This window comes from Indicator indicator, chromosome 10 (assembly GCF_027791375.1).
Source record: "Indicator indicator isolate 239-I01 chromosome 10, UM_Iind_1.1, whole genome shotgun sequence".
NCBI lineage: Eukaryota > Metazoa > Chordata > Aves > Piciformes > Indicatoridae > Indicator > Indicator indicator.
This window is the reverse complement of record NC_072019.1, coordinates 34,566,541-34,589,512: the sequence shown is the minus strand read 5'-3', so window position 1 is coordinate 34,589,512 and position 22,972 is coordinate 34,566,541. Positions and strand designations below refer to the sequence as shown.

Below are 22,972 nucleotides of genomic sequence, written 5' to 3'. Positions count from 1 at the left end.
CTGGGATCAGAAATGCTGTGTCCAGCAGGAGCAGGGAGGGGATTGTCCCCTGGGACTCAGCTCTGGTGAGGCCACACCTTGAGTATTGTGTCCAGTTTTGGGCACCTCAATCCCAGAGAGATGTGGAGGTGCTGGAGTCAGGGCAGAGAAGGGAAGGAAGCTGGGAAGGGCCTGGAGAATAAATCTGATGAAGAGTGACTGAAGGAGCTGGGGATGGTTAGTTTGAAAAAGAGGAGGCTGAGGGGAGACCTCATGGCTCTGTACACTGGACACTGTAGAGAGGCTGATGATGGTGTCTTCTCACAGATAATTAGTGATAGAACAAGAGGGAATGGCCTCAAGCTGTGACTGGGTAGGTTTAGACTGGACATTATGAAAAAATTTTCCCAGCAAGAGTGGTCAGGGATTGGAATGTGCTGCCCAGGGAGGTGGTGGAGTCACTAACTCTGGATGTGTTTCAAGGTGGTTTGGATGTGGTGCTTGGGGCTATGGTTTAGAGGTGACCCTTGTAGAGTAGGGTTCTGGGTTGGACTTGGTGATGCTGAGGGGCTTTTCCAGCCTGAATGTTTCTGTGATTCTGTGATCACTGTATCAGGCACTTACAAAGTGTACCCAAGGCAGTATAATGCTGAATACTTTCAGTGCCAAGGCATAACAACAACCAGCTGACCAGCCACTGCATTTGGAGACTATCTGGTAATCATGCAGTGTGCCAGGGACATGCTGTGATGGGCCAGATTCGTCTTGCCACAATGAGGGCTTTTTTAAATATACCAACAGATACAATAGCATCTGGCACTTGCAGGATGTGTTTTGCCACACAGTAAATCAGGAGATCACTGCATGTTGTACAACATTGTTCTCATCACCAGCTATCAACAGTCTGTAAGTCTGACACCAAGAATACCACCAAGATAATCACTCCAGACATACAGGTACAATAAACAGAAGGCTAAAAAGGTCAGGGCAGGACAGCTAAGTCCTGCCTCCAGCCCAAGTGGTGAGAGGAAACTGAGGAGCGGGAAAAGCACCCTCCAGTCTGTGATCTCAGCCCAAAGCTGCATGAAGTTCACACACTCCAACTGCAATGTTGAGAAAAAGGGTTTGAGCATAAGGCCAGGAGATGCTTTCTTGCCATGCAGATAATACACACAGACAAGTAGAAAAACCAAAATAAAAACTACATTGTGAAAGTTGGAAGTGTATATTCCAGAAAGCTTAAGCAGGATTTAAGGCATAGGAGGAAGGAAAAATAAACTGCAGCAGGACAGGTTGGGAGGTGATCTGCTAAAGAGCAGCTCTGTGGAGAAGGACCTGGGAGTGCTGGTGGACAGCAAGTTTTCCATGGGACAGCAATGTACCCTGGTGGCCAAGAAGGCCAATGGGAGCCTGGGCTGCATTCAGAGGAGTGTGTCCAGCAGAGCCAGGGAGGTTCTCCTCCCCCTCTACTCTGCCCTGGTGAGACCTCACCTGGGATATTGCATCCAGTTCTGGGCTCCCCAGTTCAAGAGGGACAGGGATCTGCTGGAGAGAGTCCAAGGGAGGGCTACAAGGATGGGACTGGAGCACTGCCTGATGAGGAAAGGCTGAGAGCCCTGGGGCTGTTTAGTCTGGAGAGGAGAAGACTGGGGACTGGGTGTCAAGAGAGAGGGGACAGGCTCTGCTCAGTTGCACCCCCTGTGATAGGACAAGGGGCAATGGATATAAGCTACAGTACAGGAGGCTCCAACTCAACCTGAGGAAGAACTTCTTTACTGTGAGGGTCACAGAGCACTGGAACAGGCTGCCCAGAGAGGTTGTGGAGTCTCCTCTGGAGACTTTCCATCCCTGTCTGAATGTGTTCCTCTGGTCCTGCTCTGGCAGGGGGGTTGGACTTGATGATCCCTGGAGGTGCCTTCCAATCCCTAACATCCTGTGAGCCTGTGATCCTGTATAGACAACAGACAGTCCTCTGTGAACACACCTTCCAAGTACATTATGAGAGTCAGCAAAGGAATTTGAAGATGAAACTTCAGGCCTATGAAATGTGTATCAGGAGCAAAAAGGTGAGGAACAAGCTTTGTAAATCCACTCAAGAAAAAAAGGAAGTATTGTAGCCAAACTGCTTAAGTTACGTGTTTGTTTGTGTTCACACCTCCAGACACCAATCAACAATTACTCTAAACAGAAAACCTCTTTGATGGAATTTCAGACTGCAGAAGCCCATCTGTTCAGCTATCAGTATCACTGTCATCTGCCAGAAGAGCCGCTTTACAAAAGCAGAAAAAAAAGAAGAAAGATTCCTTCCTCATAAAAAAGCCAAAACCACATTCAAAGGAAGTATGGGAGAGTCAGCAAATCTTCAGAAAACTTCAGAAAAAGTGATTTGGGGTGGGAGAGTGGCATAGATGAGGAAAGAGACAGGAACTGACTTATGTTAAATACATATAAAGATGGAATGGGTTGTTCACTTTCAGTATTGCCTACATGGACAGGCTGAGGTCGGCCTCCACACTGACATCCTCACGACACTACTAAAGCAGGCATGGGGTTAAACAGAATCACAGAATGTTAGGGGTTGGAAGGGACCTTAAAAGATCATCCAGTCCAACCCCCTGCCAGAGCAGCATCACCTAGAGCAGTTCAAGAGAGACAGAGGTCTGCTGCAGAGACTCCAACGGAGAGCCACGAGGATGAGTAGGGGACTTGAGCATCTCCCTTATGATGAGAGACTGAGGCCTGAGCCTGTTTTAGTCTTGAGAGGACTGAGAGAGGATCTGTTCAATGTCTAGAAATACCTGAGGGGTGGGTGTCAAGTGGAGGGGGCCAGGCTCTTTTTGGTGGTGTGCAGAAATAAGATAAGGAACAACAGGTACAAGCTTGGACATAGAAGATTTCACCTCAACATGAGGAGAAACTTCTTTATAGTGAGGGTGACAGAGCCCTGGAACAGGCTGCCCAGGAAGGTTGTGGAGTCTCCTTCTCTTGACACATCCAAACCCCACCTGGATGCATTCCTGTGCAGACTGCCCTGGGTGATCCTGCTCTGGCAGGGGGGTTGCACTGCATGATCTCTGGAGGTCCCTTCCAATCTCTAATGTACTGTGATACTGTGATCACACAGGAACACGTCCAGGCAGGGCTTGAAAGTCTCCAGAGAAGGATCATCCACAACCCCCCCTGGGCAGCCTGTTCCAGTGTTCTGTCACCCTCACAGGGAAAACATTTTCCTCTTGTTTCCATGGAACTTCCTCTGCCTCAACTTCCACCACTGCCCCTTGTGCTGTCATTGGGCATCACCCAGCAGAGCCTGGCTCCAGCCTCTGGGCACTCACCCTTTATATATTTAACAGAGTAAATTTTTCCACACAATGCAGGAAACATCTTCACTGAATTTTTGGGAATGTCATGCTCTAGAGAGTGGCTTGAGTTTATGTTACCCTTAAAGAAATTCTAAAATAAGACATCAATATACTAAACGAGAAAGTGCAAAAACAAAGTCATCTGGAATCCATGTGAATGGAGATTCTCTGTGTGAGGCTCAAAGTGCTATAGATACCCCTCTATTAGGGCCACAGAAAGACTAGAGAGGAGTAACTGGAGAAGAAAGGAGTAGGAAGGAGTAACTGGAAAGAACAGAGTTCTGCTGTAACTCATCACACTGTGTCAGACCACAGCTCACCTTCCCTATTCTTCTCTTCCTTTAAGACTCAAAACGCTCCCATTCATACCCATTATCCTCCTGACTCCTTCCCCTATCTACCCCAGCTCTTCACAAGACTGTTGCATAGTGGAACCAGAGATTCTACAAGGAACAGGGAAAATGCAGAAAAAGGACTTGTGCAAGAAATATTTTGGTATGTGCATGACCAGAAGGTAAAAACTGGATATGTGCAAAGATATCAGAGCATTCCCACCTCACTTTGGTGCTGTCATTTCAAGCTACAACAGCAGCACTCAAGGTTAAATGTCCTAAGCCAGAGTGTCTCTAACAGGTAACACTCAGCTTTCACACCCTGCATCCTCTCACCTCTGTTGCCCTAATTTGTACCCTCTCCGGCTGATATTTCAAAACCTTTGCCCGCTGTCTTCTTCCTCCCCTGTCCAGCCCTCCTTTGTTTCACTTAAGATCAAGCACAGTCAAAGTGGCAGGCCCAAAGAGTGTCCAAACTGGCAGAACAGAGGCCACAGTGAGAGAATAAAGGCAAGGTAGAAGGAGAAGAGTAATGTGGTGGGTTGGAAGTCCCGCCCCACTTTACCAACACCAGACTAGCTCAGTTTGGAAGCAAATGGAGCTGTATTTCACAAGCAAAAACTACAATCTACAATGGAATGCAACGAATATGTACAAATATACAGGATTTACAATATTTACAGATATGTACAACTAACAGAAACAGCACAAAACTCTCCTGGCCAAAGCCAGGAAAGCTGTCCCTCTGCCTCCCCTTTCCCTGCCTTCTCCAGAGCCCCCTGCCAAAAGGAAGAAAAGACAAGAAGCAGAGAGGTTGTTAGAACTTAGCTTTCAAGGTCAGTACTTTATCTTCTTCAGTGAAGAAAGCAAAAACAGGAAGGCAGAAGCACCCTGCTAGAAGTTAGCAGCTCTGCAATGCCTCCTGCAGGTAGAGAGCACAAGTGTATATATACTCCTGTACCTCCACACACAGAAATGAGAGTGGCAAACAGCAGCTTCCTCACAGCTCCTGCCAACCCATCCTGCTCTGCTGGATTATGCTTTCTTACACCAGGTGTAAAATTACAGAATGTCAGTAGCACAGCATGTCACTTGGCCTCTCATGTTTTCTTTCCTTAAATAGTTCCACTATTTCAGTATTTTAGAGAGTCAGGAAGAGAGCCCAAATCTCAAAAGCCTCCTTGCAGTTCTCCCATCTTATAGACAGTAAGCCACGAAGTACTAAATTAAACAGCACTTACCCTGAGTCTAACACAGCCTCGGCGTGATCCTCTCATCATTTTGTCTTTTGACTGAAAGACAAAAAAAAAACCAAAACAAACAGATCACTGGATGAACAAATACTGTAAGAAGTACAAGGAGAGAGTTAGTTATTCAAAGCAGCTGAGAAAAGAAAAAAAGCATTTTTGCATAATGTTGTCCTGACTGATGGACTGCGATGCGACTCCTGCTACCAAGCAGATGAGCTCTTGCCCAACAGAAAACACAGCACCATGGAATGACCAGGAAATCCTGCAAAGGGAGCAGCCCTGTGCAGAAGGACCTGGGAGTGCTGGTAGATAACAAGTTCTGCATGGGACAGCAATGTGCCCTTGTGGCCAAGAAGGCCAATGGCATCCTGGGGTACATTCAGAGGAGTGTGTCCAGCAGAGCCAGGGAGGTTCTCCTCCCCTTCTACTCTGCCCTGGTGAGATTTCACCTGGAATATTGCATCCAGTTCTGGGCTCCCCAGTTCAAGAGGGACAGGGATCTGATGGAGAGAGTCCAACAGAGGGCTACAAGGATGGTGAAGGGAATGGTACACTGCCCTATGAGGAGAGGCTGAGAGCCCTGGGGCTGTTTAGTCTGGAAAAGGGAAGATTGAGAGGGGATTTAATAAATGTTTATAAATATCTGAGGGCTGGGGGTCAAGAGGGAGGGGACAGGCTCGCCTCACTTGCACCCTGGATAGGACAAGGGGTAATGGATGGAAACTACAGCACAGGAAGTTCCACCTCAACATGAGGGTCCCAGAACACTGGAACAGGCTGCCCAGAGAGGTTGTGGAGTCTCCTTCTCTGGAGACTTTCAAGACCCATCTGGATGTGTTCCTTTGTGACCTGCACTAGATTCTACAGCCAGGGGCTGGAAGGGACCTCTGGAGATCTTCAAGTCCAACCCCCCTGCTGAGCAGGATTACTTAGGGTAGTCCACACAGGAATGCATCCAGGTGGGTTTGCAAAGTCTCCAGAGAAGGAGACTCCACAACCTCCCTGGGCAGCCTGCTCCAGTGCTCTGTCACCCTCACTGTAAAGAAGTCTCTCCTCATGCTGAGGCGAAATCTTCTATATTCACGTTTGGACCTGTTGTTCCTTTTCTTATTACTGTGCACCACCAAAAAGAGCCTGGCCCCATCCACTTGACACCCACCCTTCAGACATTTATACACATTGATGAGATCCTGTCTCAGTCTTCAAGCTACATTCTTTCAGGTCACAAAACCACAGCTATTCCTGGTGTCTCATGAACAGATTCTCTTGCTGGTAGCTCAGTTCTGAAACATCAACCATCATCGGCACCGAGAGCTTGTGGCTCCCCCTGGCGGTCTGAGCAGGAACATCGGCAGGACCTTAGCAGAAGGTGTCTGCTCTGAGGACGCCTCTGCAAGCGGCCGAAAGAGCCCTGCGGGGATGCCTGCCCGGCACACCCCCCCGCAGCTCACCGTACCGAGCGCGGGCGGGGAACCAAACCAGACCAAGAGCAAGGGGAGCAGAAGAGGCTTTTGGTTCTGGTTAGATCCCTCAAGCAGCTACGTGCAGAGAAGACGAGAAGCAGTCCTAGTTGTAAGGGAGGGCAGGATCCCTGCAGCCCTGATTTCCACGCTGCACATTAACTGTCCACGCAGCTGCCAGAGATGCTGTAAAAGCCTTCCTTTTGCTTGTACACCGCACTGTAATGCAGTGGAAGCTAAGTTCAAACGTTATCTTGTTCTCGTCTGCAAAAAGATTTGTAAGGTAAATCACAGGTTCAGAACATGACCGTCTGCAGACAGCTTTAATTGGTTAATGGCACCAATAATGGAAGTGCAAACCAGCTTCATTCTGCCTCAGCAGAGCACAGCACCAAGCGTCCCAGAACCTGAGCTCCCTCTGCACTAAAGCATGCAGCCAGCCTCACAGAGTCCTGTCGCTGCAGTACTTTAAAACAGAACTGTGGTAGTTTTAGGCTATGCCTTTAAAATGTTTCACAGATCTTGAACAGAAAGTAGTAAAATGTAAATAAATCACTATTGGGTGTAAAAAGGAAAATAATGATTATTCTAAACAATCCCATTGGAGAGATGTCTACTATAAGATTTGGTTCCCAAAACAATTTCTCTCTCTTCTCGCTTCATCAGTCTGGGAGGGACTAACTTTCTTCTGCTTGACCAAAAGCTGCTTTGCTTTTGTTTTGGCTGGCATTAACTTCTCGGCTTCTGTCTCTTGTCCCTTTTGTACAGGGGGGTAGGGGAGGAGGCAGGGAAGGGAGAAGCTGTTGCAGCTTCCCTTGGTCTTTGGCCAGGGGGGTCCTTGTGCTGTTTATTAATTGTAAATACCTGTAAATATTGTAAATATTGTATATTTGTACATAGTCATTGCATTCCATTGTAGATTGTAGCTTAGATTTCATTTGCTTCCAACTGAGCTGGTCTGGCAAAGTTAATGTTGGGGGAGAATTTTCAACCCACCACAAGAACTCAGCTGACATCTTAGATTTGCTCTGTCCTCTGAAAGTAAGATTTTTATTAAAAATACAATTTAGGCAGTTACAGCTTCCCCTGAGAGCATCATGCTTTACCCTTGAGTTGAAACTAGGCAGGGACACCCTATATGTCCTACATGTGGTTAAGTATCCCTGGAGAAATAAAGCCACCCCATAACTGTTTTGATGAATGGTTCTATTTGACTCAACAAAATCTCAATTAGCAGAAGGACATCTTTGAATGGCTAATACAAAAAAGTCACATTTTACTTACTTTTGATATTTAAAGTTTTGACATGCACCTGTCTTTTTTTTTTTTTGGTGATCAGTTTTGTACCCAGACAAAATAACATTTCCAATAAACTTCCAGCACACAGCGTACTGATTCTGATGATAATGGAACTTGAATAGGTTACAAGCAGACAGCAACAGGAGATAAATTTCAGCTGAAACTCAAAGAACAGTTTGTAAAAATGAACAAAGCTATGCAGTATTACTGCAGAGGTATCTCCCCAAAAAAATATGGCTTCTTCCTGTTCGAAGGGGGAACTGTAGCCTAGTCCCTGATGGCAAAGACTGAGAGTGAAATAAATTACCATTGGATATAAAAGAAAAATAACGATAGAGTCTATAGAATTTATTGACTTGCTAATGGGATATAGAGGCATAAAGAGTTCTTGCTCTCTTCTCCTGTTGCTTCTCCTTGCAACTCCTCTCTCTCTCTCTTCCATAGCCTTGCCAGGGGATCTCTGTTTTGACCACTGTGTGAGGTAATGCGAAGGGGGGAGGGAGTGGGGGAGGTGGTGAACAGGTCCCCTGTGTTGTTTATAAATTGCATATATATTGTACATATGTTGTATATTTTGTATATATTCATTGCATTTCATATTTCTAGATTTTAGTTTGCTTGTAAATAGAGCTTCATTTGCTTCCAAAACCTTCTGAGCTAGTCTGGCAATTTTATTTTTGGGGGGTAGTTCTCTCAAATTAGTTGGGGGGTACTTTCAACCCACCACATGGCCTCTGTGGGTTTGCTTTTTTTTACATCCACACAGTGAAGTCTATCAAATACAGAACTGATCTAACATGAGGCATTTCAGACAACCCACAGCTTCTTAGAGAAAATAAAATAATGCCTGTGTCTATTAAAAAGAAAAAGGAATCATAGAATAGAATCACAGAATCAAGAAGGTTGGAAGAGACCTCAAAGATCATCGAGTCCAACCTGTCACCCTAAACCTCATGACTATCTAAACCATGGCACCAAGTGCCATGTCCAATCCCCTCTTGAACACCTCCAGGGATGGTGACTCCACCACCTCCCTGGGCAGCACATTCCAATGGCCAACCACTCTCTCTGTGAAGAACTTTCTCCTCACCTCCAGCCTAAACCTCCCCTGGCACAGCTTGAGACTGTGTCCTCTTGTTCTGGTGCTGTTGCCTGGGAGAAGAGACCAAACCTCTCCTGGCTACAACCTCCCTTCAGGTAGTTGTAGACAGCAATGAGGTCACCCCTGAGCCTCCTCTTCTCCAGGCTAAACACCCCCAGCTCCCTCAGCCTCTCCTCATAGGGCTTGTGCTCAAGGCCTCTCACCAGCCTCGTTGCTCTTCTCTGGACACGCTCCAGCAATTCAACATCTTTCCTAAACTGAGGGGCCCAGAACTGGACACAGGACTCAAGGTGTGGCCTAACCAGTGCTGTGTACAGGGGTACAATGACCTCCCTGCTCCTGCTGGCCACACTGTGCCTGATGCAGGCCAGGATGCCATTGGCTCTCTTGGCCACCTGGGCACACTGCTGGCTCATGTTCAGGCAGCTGTCAACCAGTACCCCCAGGTCCCTTTCTGCCTGGCTGCTCTCAGCCACTCTGACCCCAGCCTGTAGCTCTGCATGGGGTTGTTGTGGCCAAAGTGCAGCACCTGGCACTTGGATTTGTTGAATGCCATCATGTTGGACTCTGCCCATCTGTCCAGCCTGTCAAGGTCCCTCTGCAGAGCCCTTCTACCTTCTAACAGATCAACACCTGCTCCCAGCTTGGTGTCATCTGCAAATTTACTGATGATGGACTCAATCCCCTCATCCAGATCATCAATAAAGATATTGAACAGGATGGGGCCCAGCAGTGATCCCTGGGGGACACCACTAGTGACAGGCTGCCAGCTGGATGTGGCACCATTCACCACCACTCTCTGGGCTCGGCCCTCCAGCCAGTTCCTAACCCAGCACAGAGTGCTGCTGTCCAAGCCACAAGCTGCCAGTTTGGCCAAGAGTTTGCTGTGGGGGACAGTGTCAAAGGCCTTGCTGAAGTCCAGGTAGACTACATCCACAGCCTTTCCCACGTCCACCAGGCGGGTCACCTGATCATAGAAGGAGATCAGGTTGGTGAGGCAGGACCTACCCTTCCTAAATCCATGTTGGCTGGGCCTGATTCCTTGGCCATCCTTCAGGTGCGCAGTGATTGCCCCCAAGACAATCTGCTCCATGATTTTCCCTGGCACTGAGGTCAGGCTGACAGGCCTGTAGTTCCCAGGTTCTTCGTCCGTCCCTTCTTGTGGATGGGTGTCACACTGGCCAGTGTCCAGTCTTCTGGGACCTCTCCAGTGAGCCAGGACTGGTGGAAAATGATGGAGAGAGGCCTGGCCAGCTCATCTGCCAGCTCTTTCAGCACCCTAGGATGAATCCCATCAGGTCCCATGGACTTGTGAATATCCAAGTGACTCAACAAGTCTCGAACTAATTCCACATGGATTTCAGGAGTACAACACTGCTCCTTGACCCCATCGACCAGCTCAGGAGGCCAGTTATCCTGAAGTCCTCCTGCCTTACTGTTGAAAATGGAGGCAAAGAAGGTATTTAGAATCTCAGCCTTCTCCCCATCCTTAGTTACAATGTTACCCTCCACGTCCAATAAAGAGTGGAGGCTCCTCTTGCCTCTCTTCTTAGCATTAATATATTTATAAAAATGCTTTTTGTTGTCTTTCACAGAAGCGGCCAGTTTAATTTCTAACTGTGCTTTTGCCTCTCTAATTTTTCTTCTACATGATCTAGCAACATCCTTAAACATATCACTAGTTGCCTCCCCCCCTTTCCAAAGGCAATAAACCCTCTTTTTTTCCCTTAAATCCTTCAGGAGCTGCTTGCTCATCCAGGCCGGTCGTCTTCCCTGCCGGCTCGTCTTATGGCATGTGGGAACTGCCAGTTCCTGTGCCTTTAGGAGCTCCTGTTTGAAGTAGGTCCAACCATCCTGGACCCTTTTCTTCTTAAGGGCTGTTACCCAGGGAACTTTCTGAATAAGTTGCCTGAACAACCTGAAGTTTGCCCTCCGAAAGTCCAAAGTGAGGGTTCTGTTACTGCTCCTCCCTATTTCCCTGCATATTGAAAACTCCACTATCTCATGGTCGCTGCACCCTAGACAGCCTCCAACCATCACATCTCCCACCAGCCCTTCTCTATTTGAGAACAGCAGATCAAGCAGAGCCTTACCCCTGGTAGGTTCACCTAAGAGCTGCATCAGGAAGTTGTCATCCATGCACTCTAGGAACCTTCTGGACTGTCTCCTCTCTGCTGAATTAAGTTCCCAGCAGATGTCTGGTAGGTTAAAGTCCCCCACAAGGACAAGGTCTGATGATCTTGAGACAGCTTCCAGCTGCTTATAGAATATCTCATCGGCCTCCTCATCCTGGTTGGGTGGTCTATAACAGACTCCAACCAGGATGTCAGTTTTGTGCGGCCTCCCTCTGATTTTAACCCACAAGCATTCAACCCTTTCTTCTGCAACCTCAAGTTCTGAGGCATCAAAGGATTCCCTAATATACAGGGCCACCCCTCCTTCTCTTCTCCCTTGCCTGTCTCTCCTAAAGAGCTTATAACCCCCAGTGCGGTACTCCAATTGTGAGAATCGTCCCACCATGTTTCTGTGATGGCAACTACATCATAGTTCTCCTGGTGAACCAAGAGTTCCAGTTCCTCTTGTTTGTTGCCCATACTGCGTGCATTGGTGTACATGCACTTCAGCTGGGCTGCTGATTTCACCAGTTTATGTGGTCCTCCCTCCTCTCCAGGGAGACTGGTTTCCACACCCACCCCCTTCAGACCTAGTTTAAAGCCCTCCCAATGAGTCCTGCCAACCCCAGTGCCAGCACCCTCTTACCCTTTCTAGATAAATTCAACCCAACTTGGTCCAGCAGGTCAGGTGCAGTAAGAGTTGCCCCGTGATCAAAGAAGCCAAAATTCCACTGCTGGCACCATGTCCTAAGCCAGCTGTTGATGGTGTGGGTTTTCCTGTTCCTCTCACTGTACACCACAGCTGCTGAGGGAACTGAGCAGAACACCACTTGAGCTCCTGCCCCGTCAATCGAGTTCCCAAGGGCCTTAAATTCCTTTTTAATCTTCCTGGTGCTGCTCTTTTCAATTTCTTCACTTCCAGCCTGAATTACCAGCAATGGGTAATAGTCAGAGGGCTGGATTAGTTTAGGTAACCTTTGGGTGATGTCCCTCACCCGGGCCCCAGGTAGGCAGCACACCTCCCTGTGGGATGGGTCGGGACGACATATGGGTCCCTCTGTTTCCCTCAAGAGAGAGTCTCCAATAACTATAGCCTTTCTCTTTTTCTTTCTAGCACTGGTCCTTAAGGTTTGGGGGGGCTGCTTCGTCTTTGGCATCTCCTTGATCAGTTCCTCTACAATACTCTTGTCCACATTGCCCTGAGCCTGCAGAGTCTCATACTTACTGCTCAAGGGCAACGGGGGAGGGGAAGAGGGTTGGGCTGCATTCCCTTTGCTTCCCCTGACAGGGACCTGTATCCATCCTCCACTGCTCCCCTCAACTGGAGAGGGTTGCAAAGCCTGTTAAAAAGCCTGTTGGAAAAAACAAAACGAAACAAAATTTAGATCCTAACCCCTCAAAGGCCCACAGCTCTCCTTCATCTTTAGCTCTACTACTATTTCATTTGAGTTTTAGCTGTTGCATAGGAAGTTTCAGACACCAGTATGAAAGCCAGCTGCTGTCTCTGCCTTCCCAGGCACCAGCTCTGCTTGTGCAGAAGCGCACAAACTTGAAGAGGTACCTTTCTGACTCACACAATGCTCTCAGGGTAATCTCTAGCATTAAGTACACAGATGAGCAAAACCACTTGTGACATTTATTTCCTGTTAGGGATGAAGAACCAAGCTCTATTTATAAAGAGTGATATTTGCAGTTGAGCTACATCTGCAGAAGCAGCTTTCGTTTGGACCGCTTTCCGCTCAAGTCATTGTTTTCATCAAACACTAAGGCAGCAGAAATAAACCCCAACAAATCGAACATCTCACATGCTGTTCCCAGCCTATCATTGCTCTAGCTCCCTTGCAAGGTACACTGCAGTCTCAGAGGAGGACCTTCTTGAGCACAGGGGCAGCACCAAACAGCCATGTTGCTTCTGCAACTAAAGCTCTGACTTTGGAGGATGCAGTCATAAAGCAGGAGCCACAACACTGCAGCAGTAACTGAGGATACCACTGGGGCTCATTTAACCCCAGTAGATGCCATATATAGCTGAAAAAAGTTAAGGTGACAATTTATAGCTCCTGAAATAGGAAAGCACTACAGTGCTTATAAAACCCTACAAGAAACTGATGTGTGAGAGACCTTAACTAGATCAAGGTATAGAAGATACAGCACAACGACAGGACTCTGCCTTCAGCCTCTTCCCCAAGAAGCAGCTGTATCTGCAGCAGGAGTGGGTATCTGATCACCATGGTGATCTCTTCAAATTTCTAAATACTGTAACTGTTACTAAAAGTTCATACATTAAATTAATTTACAAGTCAGTCATTAAATCCTCTCTCACCTGACAATTCATTAGCTCATAAGAGTCAGCTTAACTACTCCATTCCCAACCTGCATCAAGGAAAGACTTCAATAGCGAGAAACCTGTTGTAATCTAACAACAGAAACTAATCCTCTAGATTGCTACTGGTTTTATTTTGCACACCTCACAAAGAAAATATCAAAAACATCTAAGACGTTCTCCTCCCCCTCTACTCTGCCATAGTAAGGCCCCATTTGGAATATTGCCTCCAGTTCTGGGCTCCCCAGTTCAAGAGGGACAGGGACCTGCTGGAGAGAGTCCAAGGGAGGGCTACAAGGATGGTGAAGGGACTGGAGCACTGCCTGATGAGGAGAGGCTGAGAGCCCTGGGGCTGTTTAGTCTGGAGAAGAGAAGACTGAGAGGGGATTTAATAAATGTCTATAAATATCTGAGGGCTGGGGGTGAGGAAGGAAGGGACAGCCTCTGCTCACTTGTGCCCTGGGATAGGACAAGGGGCAATGGATGGAAACTACAGCACAGGAGGTTCCACCTCAACATGAGGAGGAACTTCTTTACTGTGAGGCTCACAGAGCACTGGAACAGGCTGCCCAGAGAGGTTGTGGAGTCTCCTCTGGAGAAACTTTCCAGCCCTGTCTGGATGTGTTCCTGTGTGACCTGTGCTGGATTCTATTGTCCTGCTCTGGCAGGAAGGTTGGACTCGAAGATCTCCAGAGGTCCCTTCCAACCCCTAACATCCTGAGAGCCTGTGACTTGCAGGGAAGTGAACAGATTTAGTACTGAACTGGGTTTTTTCATATCCCCAATGTGTACTCTTCTGATTCACCAAACAGTACCCATCCTGATCCAGATCCTACAGGAGCACCCGGTTCATCAAATTAATTGAGCAGGCTATATGGCTGGCTTTGAGGGGACTGATGACACCCAGTTCAGAGTGCCAGTATAAAATTAACCCATAGGATACTTTTGAACAAATCTGAACAGGAACAACAAGTTTCTATTGGATGATAAATGCCAACAGCATGCACTGCAAAGTGATAATCAGATACTGGGAGATCTAAAGCCAGACCCATAGCCCAACTCTAAAGAGGAGTTCACCACTTCAACGATAATCCTGTAACAATTTATTCAGTGCATCAAAGCCTGTGGTACAAATTTAAAACTATGCACAAAAGTCAATTTAGTGCTGCCTAATAGCCATCAATGTTTTTTTTATCTTGTGTCCATAAATTCAGAATTCTTTTTCTCACTATACCTACTTTGTTGACAGTTTGTTTGTTATTGTTAGACTCACTGAGCTGTTTGCAGTGCCTGTGATAGATCGAGTTAGTACAGGATAAAATGTCACCTCAGCTGAGAATGGAAAGTGGAGGCTGCAAAGGGAATCACAGAAACACAGAATTACAGAATGTTAGGGGCTGGAAGGGACTTCAAAAGCTCATCCAGTCCAACCCCCTGACAGAGCAGGAGCACCTAGAGCAGGTCACACAGGAACACATCCAGGAGGGTTTTGAATATCTCCAGAGAGGGAAACTCCACAACCCCCCTGGGCAGCCTCTTCAAGTGTTCTGTCATAATCACAGGGAAATAATTCTTCCTCATGTTTCCATGGAACTTCCTATGCCTCAGCTTCCACCATTGCCCCTTGTGCTGTCATTGAGCATCACCCAGCAGAGCCTGGCTCCAGCCTCTTGGCACTCACCCTGCACATCTTTATCAACAGCAATGAGGTCACCTCTCAGGCTCCTCCTCTCCAAGCTACAGAGCCCTCAGCTCTGTCAGGCTCTCCTCATAAGGAAGATGTTCCACTCCCTTCATCATTTTTGTGGCTCTGTGCTGAACTCTTTCAAGCAGTTCCCTGAGGTCCTTCCTGACCTTAGGGGCCCAGAACTGGACACAATACTCCAGATGCAGCCTCACCAGGGCAGAATAGGGGGGAGGAGAACCTCTCTCGATCTACTAACCACAACCCTTCTAATCCACCCCAGAATGGCTCTAATACACCCCAGAATATTTGTGCAAAACCAGATTTTTTTTTCATGTTTTCTTGGGAATTTTTTCACACAGCTGTTGACTGAGAAACTGTATTTGGAAAAAGCAGGAAAATACATTCACCTGGAAGTCTCTACCATAGGGGCACTGAGCCATGACTCCAGCCTCAGAAGCAGCATTTGAAATCAAGTTAACAAGATGTGGCAGTTTAGGCTGGGTGCCCCCTGCCACTGCCGCAGGAGATACACCTCTGGTGTCCTGGGTGCCCACCCACAGGGGTGGACACAGGAAACGGCGTATTTCTACCCATAAGTCCTGCACCCTATAAGGCCATCTGCAGAGTCATTCTCTTCCTCTTTCTTCCCTCTCTGCTCCCCTGGGAGATGTCCTCTCTTATCGGGTAATGCCGGGGGAGTATCCTCAAGGCCTCTTAGGCCTGTCTAGGCCTAATGCCAGGAGGAGAATGGAGGGGGGGGGGGGGGGCAGTCTCAGACCTGGCCAGCCTGAGACTTGCCTAGCAATAGGAGGGGGAAGAAAGAGCCCTGGGGGGTTTGGGCTTACCCTCAGGTGGGAAGAAGGGAAGGATTGGGAAGCTTTGGGAATTCTGTGAGGGGTTCTGTACGCTTTGGGATACTCTTTGCCACTATGCTTTGTAGTTTGTAGTTTTCTGTAGCTTCACCAATTGCTTTTCCATTTAAACTTTCCATCACTCTCCAATCCGTTTGTGTGAGTCTCGTTCTTTTGTCCCTTTCGGGGCAAGAGACAATCTGTCTGGCCCCAAACCAGCACACAAGATTTGTTCTCAGTTCACCATCAAAGGTTCATGAAACTGCTGCCAAAGTCTAGGCCCTCCCCTCGGTATCTGGACTCTGCAGCCCACAAGCAGATCTTCAATACAGTACAACCAGTATCCAAGTTGCTATCTAGCAGCAATCTTCAAAAAGGAAGAGGGAAACAAATATTTTTACACCCCACAACTACCTTCATCCCAGTGACTACTTCAAAAATTACAGTGGTGTTATGCACAACCATTTTTCCTTCCAACCTCACTCACTATGCTCAAGTCCACAGAAAAGACCGAATGAGGCACTTAGTGCCATGGTCTGGTTGATTAGATAGGGTTGGGTCATTGGTTGGACTTGATGATCTTGGAGGTCTCTTCCAACCTGGTTGATTCTGTGATTTTTTAATACTTCTCCTTTCAATGCCACCACATGTCAAATATCCACAACTTCTAAAAATATCTTCATGAACTGACCACCTTTCCTGTCTGCCGTCTCTGGCTTTAGCATCACTTGCCCAGCTATGCCAGTTCTGCTTTCAATTTATTACACTTCCAGCTACAACTGAAGTATTCATTTAAAGAGCACACATAAACCAAGATTTGTCATCAGATTTGCGACCTATTTCTACAAGAAAGCTGGGGAGGGACTTTTTTAGGGTTTCAGGTAGTGATAGGACTGGGGGGAATGGAGCAAAACTAGAAATGGGTAGATTCAGATTGGATGTTAGGAAGAAGTTCCTCACCATGAGGGTGGTGAGAGACTGGAACAGGTTGCCCACGGAGGTGGTGGAAGCCTCATCCCTGGAGGTTTTGAAGGCTGGGCTGGATGTGGCTGTGAGCAACCTGATGTAGTGTGAGGTGTCCCTGGCCATAGCAGGGGGGTTGGAACTGGATGATCCTTGAGGCCCTGACCAACTCTAACAACGTTATGATTCTGTGATTCCAAGAGTAATCAAGGCTATAGCTGACGTGTATTTAAGACAGCACTTCTCCCAGAAAACATAAACAAAGAGCAAATTGCTTTCAACTCCCTCTTCCTCCCTAGCCATTTCTTTGTCTTCATGTTATTTTTTTCAGTATCATGCCAACACATTTTTTTATACTGACATGAAGAAAACAAATGACAGGACAAATTCAGCTGAAAAAGAGCATCAGCAGAAAGCTATCTTCCATCTGGAATCTGGCTCACAGAACAACTTCACAGCTCTTCTACCAGCAGAAGGCAGAAAGAAGCTACTTTTGAGAGTCTCCTGTTAAATGTTGTCAGTGCAGCCAACCACACAAAAAAACCCCACAGTGCTTCAACAGACTTGTATTTGCTATGCCCTCAAGAGAAGACATTGGTGGAGTCCCCAGTAAAAGAATATAGAGGGGGGGAAATAAGTAATTTGTCAAACTATTAGTCAAAATGGTCCAAAATGACACATGGTCATTTACTTCATATTTTGCTCCTTTTTACAAAAAAAAAAAAAATTATATCAGACAATCATTTACTCAATTATTGTCATCCATGATATTTGCAGGACAAGTCCAGATCATACTCTCTGAAATACATTTAAATACATGTAAATACAGGGGGAAATGTGAGGATGTACATTTCTATTCTGGAAGAGAAAAAACCAAACCAACACAAACTGCACAAGTGAGGAAAAAAACAAACCATTTGGTATTGCAAAAAAAAAACATTGTAAAACAACTTGGAAATGCATGTGAGAAACACTCTCAAGTAGTACTGGTAGCATTCACTGCAACAAAACTAACTAAAGAGGAAGGAATAAGGAATACACAAACGAAAACACAAGTAAGTGTGAACATGAAATTTTTAATTTTTTTTCCTTCCTTACTCAGGCTTGATGTAAAATCGTTTTGCCTTGCTCCTTCAAAGTCCTAATCATGTCAGAAATGTAGTAATTGAAATAATTTGCTTTTGATGTATGTTTCCAAGGCATATTTAGGTTCATTTTACAAAAAGGCAAAGCCTGCTAATTTAGGTGCCTGTTTGCAGAAAACTGCCCTTAGTGTGGAGTAAACATTCACACACAAGTAGTAAGCACTTGTGGAGAGAAAAAAAAAAAAAACAATCTCTTTTAAGTTACTCCCACTGACAACTAAATACAGCAGTGCAAGAAGACGTCTCTGAAGAGACAGGTATCTGGATTTAGCTCGGAGGCAAAGTTCAGCTGCATCAGAAGTTACTACCCTGCTGTTTTCCACAGTTCCTCTGCCGAAGGTTACTTGGCTATTGGATCTACTGGAGAAAGTGTTTCCTCCATGTGCAGCTTTCTGGACTGGAATGGGCTAAGGAGTCTGTGAGAGGTGACAAGCAGGTAAATGCTGATCAGTTAATCACAATCTCTCCTAGCAGCAAAACTGTTGCCAGATTGCAAGTCTACAAAGCCAGGCTGAAACAGCCTCAGCCTACTCCACCCATGAATTGTACTGGTAGGGAAGGACTGGATTCAGGCTTAAAGAGAATTGTTACATGCAAGCACAGCAAAGCAACTCTATGGCTTCAGACTGAAACTGGATCAAAGCACACAGAGCACACTGGCCTGCACGCATAGAAAAGCCTTAATACAAAACACAAGTCACAGGCTGACAGGATGTTAGGCGTTTGAAGGGACCTCCAGAGATCATCGAGTCCAACCCCCTGCCTGAGCAGGAGCAGAGAATCCAGCACAGGTCACACAGGAACACATCCAGACAGGGCTGCAAAGTATCCAGAGAAGGAGACTCCACAACCTCTCTGGGTAACCTGTTCCAGTGCTCTGGGACCCTTACAGTAAAGAAGTTCTTCCTCAGACTGAGGTGGAGCCTCCTGTACTGTAGCTTATATCCACTGCCCCTTGTCCTGTCCCAGGGTGCAACTTAGCAGAGCCTGTCCCCTCTCTCATGAACCCCCAGCCCTCAGATATTTATCAACATTTATTAAATCCTCTCTCAGCCTTCTCCTCTCCAGACTAAACAGCCCCAGGGCTCTCAGCTTCTCCTCACCAGGCAGTGCTCCAGTCCCTTCACAATCCTTGTAGCCCTCCCTTGGACTCTCTCCAGCAGATCCCTGTCCCTCTTGAACTGGGGAGCCCAGAACTGGAGGCAATATTCCAGGTGAGGTCCCACCAGGACAGAGTAGTCTGCATGCACAGAATCACAACAGGGCCTCTCCCCACATAAATAATGCCCCCAAACCTGCTGACATTCCAGGTGCATGTTGGTTACCTACCACAGCTGGATACTGTTCAGGAGTTAGGACTCGGAAACTAGAGGGAGAGCTGAAAGAAACAGCACCCCACTGACTTGTCAATGCTAATATTAGCACTTTGAAAGGCCTGTGGTCAGCTAGCGCCGGATTTGAATGACCTTTCAAACTCATTCTGCAGCTGACCCTTCAGCCCTGTGGACAGCCATGCCAGCACACACGAAGCAGTCTGTGTGCTGAAGGACAAGCTCCTTCGGCAGTTGGCACCCTCAGGTGCAAGAATGAATGCACATGTCTAGTGAACAGCACAACACATACTTCACAGACATGTGCAGAACAGGCAGCACAAGCATAAGGAAGGCATTCTGAAGTAAATGTTAGCTACAGACATTTCTTAGTGGTAAAGGCACATAAAGCATGGAATATGATTTGATTTACTGTACCCAACTTAAAATTTTTTTAGGACAGGTAGTCACACAAAAACATAAATTATCAATTAAAAGTCATTATAATAACAAAGAACATAATAGAATCATAGAATTGTTAGGGTTGGAAGGGACCTCAAGGATTATCTACTTACAACCCCCCTGCCATGGGCAGGGACACCTCACACTACAGCAGGTTGCTCACAGCCACATCCAGCCTGGCCTTCCACCACCTCCCTGGGCAACCTGTTCCAGTGTCTCACCACCCTCATGGAGAAGAACTTCTTCCTAATATCCAACCTGAATCTACCCATTTCTAGTTTTTCTTCATTCCTCCCCAGTCCTATCACTACCTGACACCCTCAAAAGTCCCTCCCCAGCTTTCTTGTAGCCCCCTTCAGAAACTGGAATGCCACAATAAGGTCTCCTTGGAGCCTTCTCTTCTCCAGATTGAATAGTCCCAACTCTCTCAGTCTGTCTTCAATGTGTCTTCATAAATTATAACAAAGTGTTATGCATATGTAGGGATACCCAATGACAGGAAACCATGAAGTGCAAGAATTGATTTTCATTAAGGAGGTGAAGACCACAGAACAAAAGTCAGTGCCATACCCAGAATGATTACTGTACATACCAGTCACCAGCCAGCGCTGCTATTTCTGTAGCTGAGCATTAAATGACTTTGCACCTTGAATCTCTACTTAGACTACAGTCACCAAAATTCATCTCAGTCAAACAGCTGCCATTTGAATAGCCCTTAAAATAGAACTATAAACTTTTATTTCTTCATCCCTTTTCCAGGGGAGAGATTTTTCAGCCTGCAGGAACCAAAACTGTTTGAGTGTCTGTAACTGGTTTATGCGGAGAGCCCCACAAACCGCTGTGTCTGGCAAGGCAAACTCTCTCCTGGTAGGGCTGCAAATCCAGATTTAGGGGGGGGATATTCTATTATCTGCAGTACTTCTGTATGAACGTGCTTTCACAGACAGCATGATACTACTACTCAAAGTGAAGTGATTTGCTAGAAATCTATTACAGGTTAACTGTTCGTGTTTTATCCAGACTGACACACACGCCCAACAAAACTCAATGGTGCATGCAGGTGGCTCAGGCAGTTCACCTTCTCAAGTAGGGGAATATACTTAAGAAAAAAAAAAAATCATCTGTACTCTTGAAATACTTGTCAATGAATTCGGATTTTTACAGAAGCAGCTGGACAAGCCAGAAAGTCAGGATCTGCCATTGGTTACACAAAAAGCCCCAAGGAGGCAAGGAGAACAACGCTGCCCCCTTAATTGGCTGCACTTTAAAAGTTCGAGCTTGCAAGTAGGAAGCGCTCAACGGAAAGAGGAAAGTGTCAGGGGGGGGAAGAGACCCGCGGCTGAGGCAGCGAGCTCGGCAGTAACGCGCCCGGGGCCCTCGGCAAAGGGTGACCAGTGAAGGCTGCTCCGTCCAGACGTTTCTGAGCCAAGAGCCCGGGAAAGCGACACCGCCACCGGCAAACGACAACAAGACCGAAGTTCCGCCGGACAGAGAGGGGAGCGCTGAGGCGGCGGGACCCGGGAGCCCGAGGCCATTACTGAGAAAGACTTCGGACCACCCGGAGCAAGTGGGCCAGCCCCGTTCCCCCGGGGCAGCTGGGTCGCCACCCGCCCAGGGGCGGGTGTGCAGCCCCAAGAGCCACCCACGCTGAACAGACTCCAGAAGCGACGCAGGCTACGGAGCCACCGCCCGGAGGGCACTTCCCGCGCGGGGTCAACGGCCGCTGCCGGCCAACGACCCCGCCCCGGGGCCTCCCCCCGCGCTGGCCGCCAACAATAACAGCGCCGCTCGCCCCCACGGCGAGATCTCCCCGCAGGGCCATCCCATTGGCTGCTCCCGCCGCCTCCTCTTTCCCCATTGGCCAGCCGAGCGCTCACACGCCCCGAGTCCCCTCCCCACCCCCACCCTGCGCCTCAGCCGCTCGCTCGGCTCCTCGCCCGCCCGGCCGGCCGCTACCCCTCACCGTGTAGTAGGAGAGGAGCCCGGCGTTGTAGTCCAGCACGAACCAGCGGTACTGCCAGCCCTTCATGACATTGGTCCATTTGCTCAGCGGGCCCTCCATGATAGACGCCATCTTAGGCACCGAACCGGCACCACCACCACACACACACACCGCCCGCTCGGTGAGGGGAGCCGGGGAGAGACAGGGCGGGCGCCAGCGGGGACGGGCGGGGCACGCAGCGAGGGGCGGGCGCGGCGGCCACGCTTCCCGCGGGGCAGGCGGGGAGAGGGGGCGTGGCATGCGCGCGCGCGCGTCGGGGGAAGGGAGGGGCCGGGCCGGGCCGGGCCGGGCAACGCTGGGGCGGGAGGGGGAGAATGGAGGTGCGGGGAGAAGGAGAAGGGGAGAGGTTAGGGTGAGGAGGAAGGGAGAGGAGAAGAGAGGGTGAGGAGGGGGGGAAGAGGAGAGCGGCCCAAGGGGTGTGTGGTGAGGAGAGAGGGGGAGAAGGTGTGTGGTGCAGAGGGAGGAGAGTCTGGGGCACTTGGCCTTGTGCGTGCTACCTGAAGGATCTAGTCCGTGCAGGGAGAGGGCTTCCCCTCACGGCTCAGGGGGCCGGAGGACGAGGCGCGGGGGCAGCGAGGTGGTGAGAGCCCTGGTGCTCCGCTGCGGGAGAGTGGGAAGGCATTAGCCTCTTGCCTCAAACACTTGACCTCAAGGCACTTTGTAATTTCACCGTTGTGCTTGCCCCTTTGCCTCACTTGTTGTTTTCCTGTCCAATGCACCTTTTGGGCTTGCCAGTGGAGTCCAAGGGCCGGGGTCTTTGCCTGACGGGGCTACACGGCCAGAGCGTATCAAAAACATTCATGACTTGAGATAACCTTTTAAGGGTAAGGCTGCTTTCAACGGGACCCAGCTTCCTGTGGTCTGATCCAAGAATGTGGAATGAATTCCCCAGGAGTTAACGGACAATTGTAAATTCTTCCGTGCAAGACCTGTTCTTTGGCACTGATGGTTTCTGACATGAGTACACAACTTCACTTTGTGCTCTGGACACAGAAACTTCAAAGGGACCCACACAGATAATCCTGTTCCTTCCCGTGGGTTGACGATACAACAGCAAAAATAGTGCTTTTGCCATGAGGTGTGTGTTTGTCATGTAGTCTTTATAACATCCATGGGCTAACTTTTTTTAAAACAACCACAAACAAGCTTTTTTTTTTTTTAAATATATTAAAAAAAATACCTTTTATAGTAGGACTGCCAGAAGTTTAGTGTCTTACACTATTGCATCTTTATACTAAGTTAAGCTAATTTTAATAGAGGAATGACCCCAGTTGCCCCTTTTGTCAAAAAGAAGCCCTCAAAGACTCAGTCTTTGTGTTTGGTTTTAGGAA

The 22,972-nt window shown here is 47.9% G+C and overlaps 1 protein-coding gene across 4 annotated transcripts in view; it reads right to left on the bottom strand.

The window, feature by feature from the left end:
• The window catches only part of OSBPL9 (oxysterol binding protein like 9), a 97,143-nt gene extending 75,430 nt beyond the window's left edge, over window positions 1-21,713 (bottom strand). For 3 of the 4 annotated variants that reach the window (XM_054384587.1, XM_054384588.1, XM_054384589.1), the window contains exons 1-2: window positions 21,603-21,713; window positions 4,915-4,965 (exon numbers count right to left, since the gene is read on the bottom strand). In XM_054384587.1, the coding sequence (XP_054240562.1) occupies window positions 4,915-4,965; window positions 21,603-21,713 (162 nt within the window). The remainder of the gene's footprint in view (window positions 1-4,914; window positions 4,966-21,602) is intronic. The other variant, XM_054384590.1, reaches the window with a different exon arrangement.
• Between the last annotated feature and the right edge of the window lie 1,259 nt (window positions 21,714-22,972).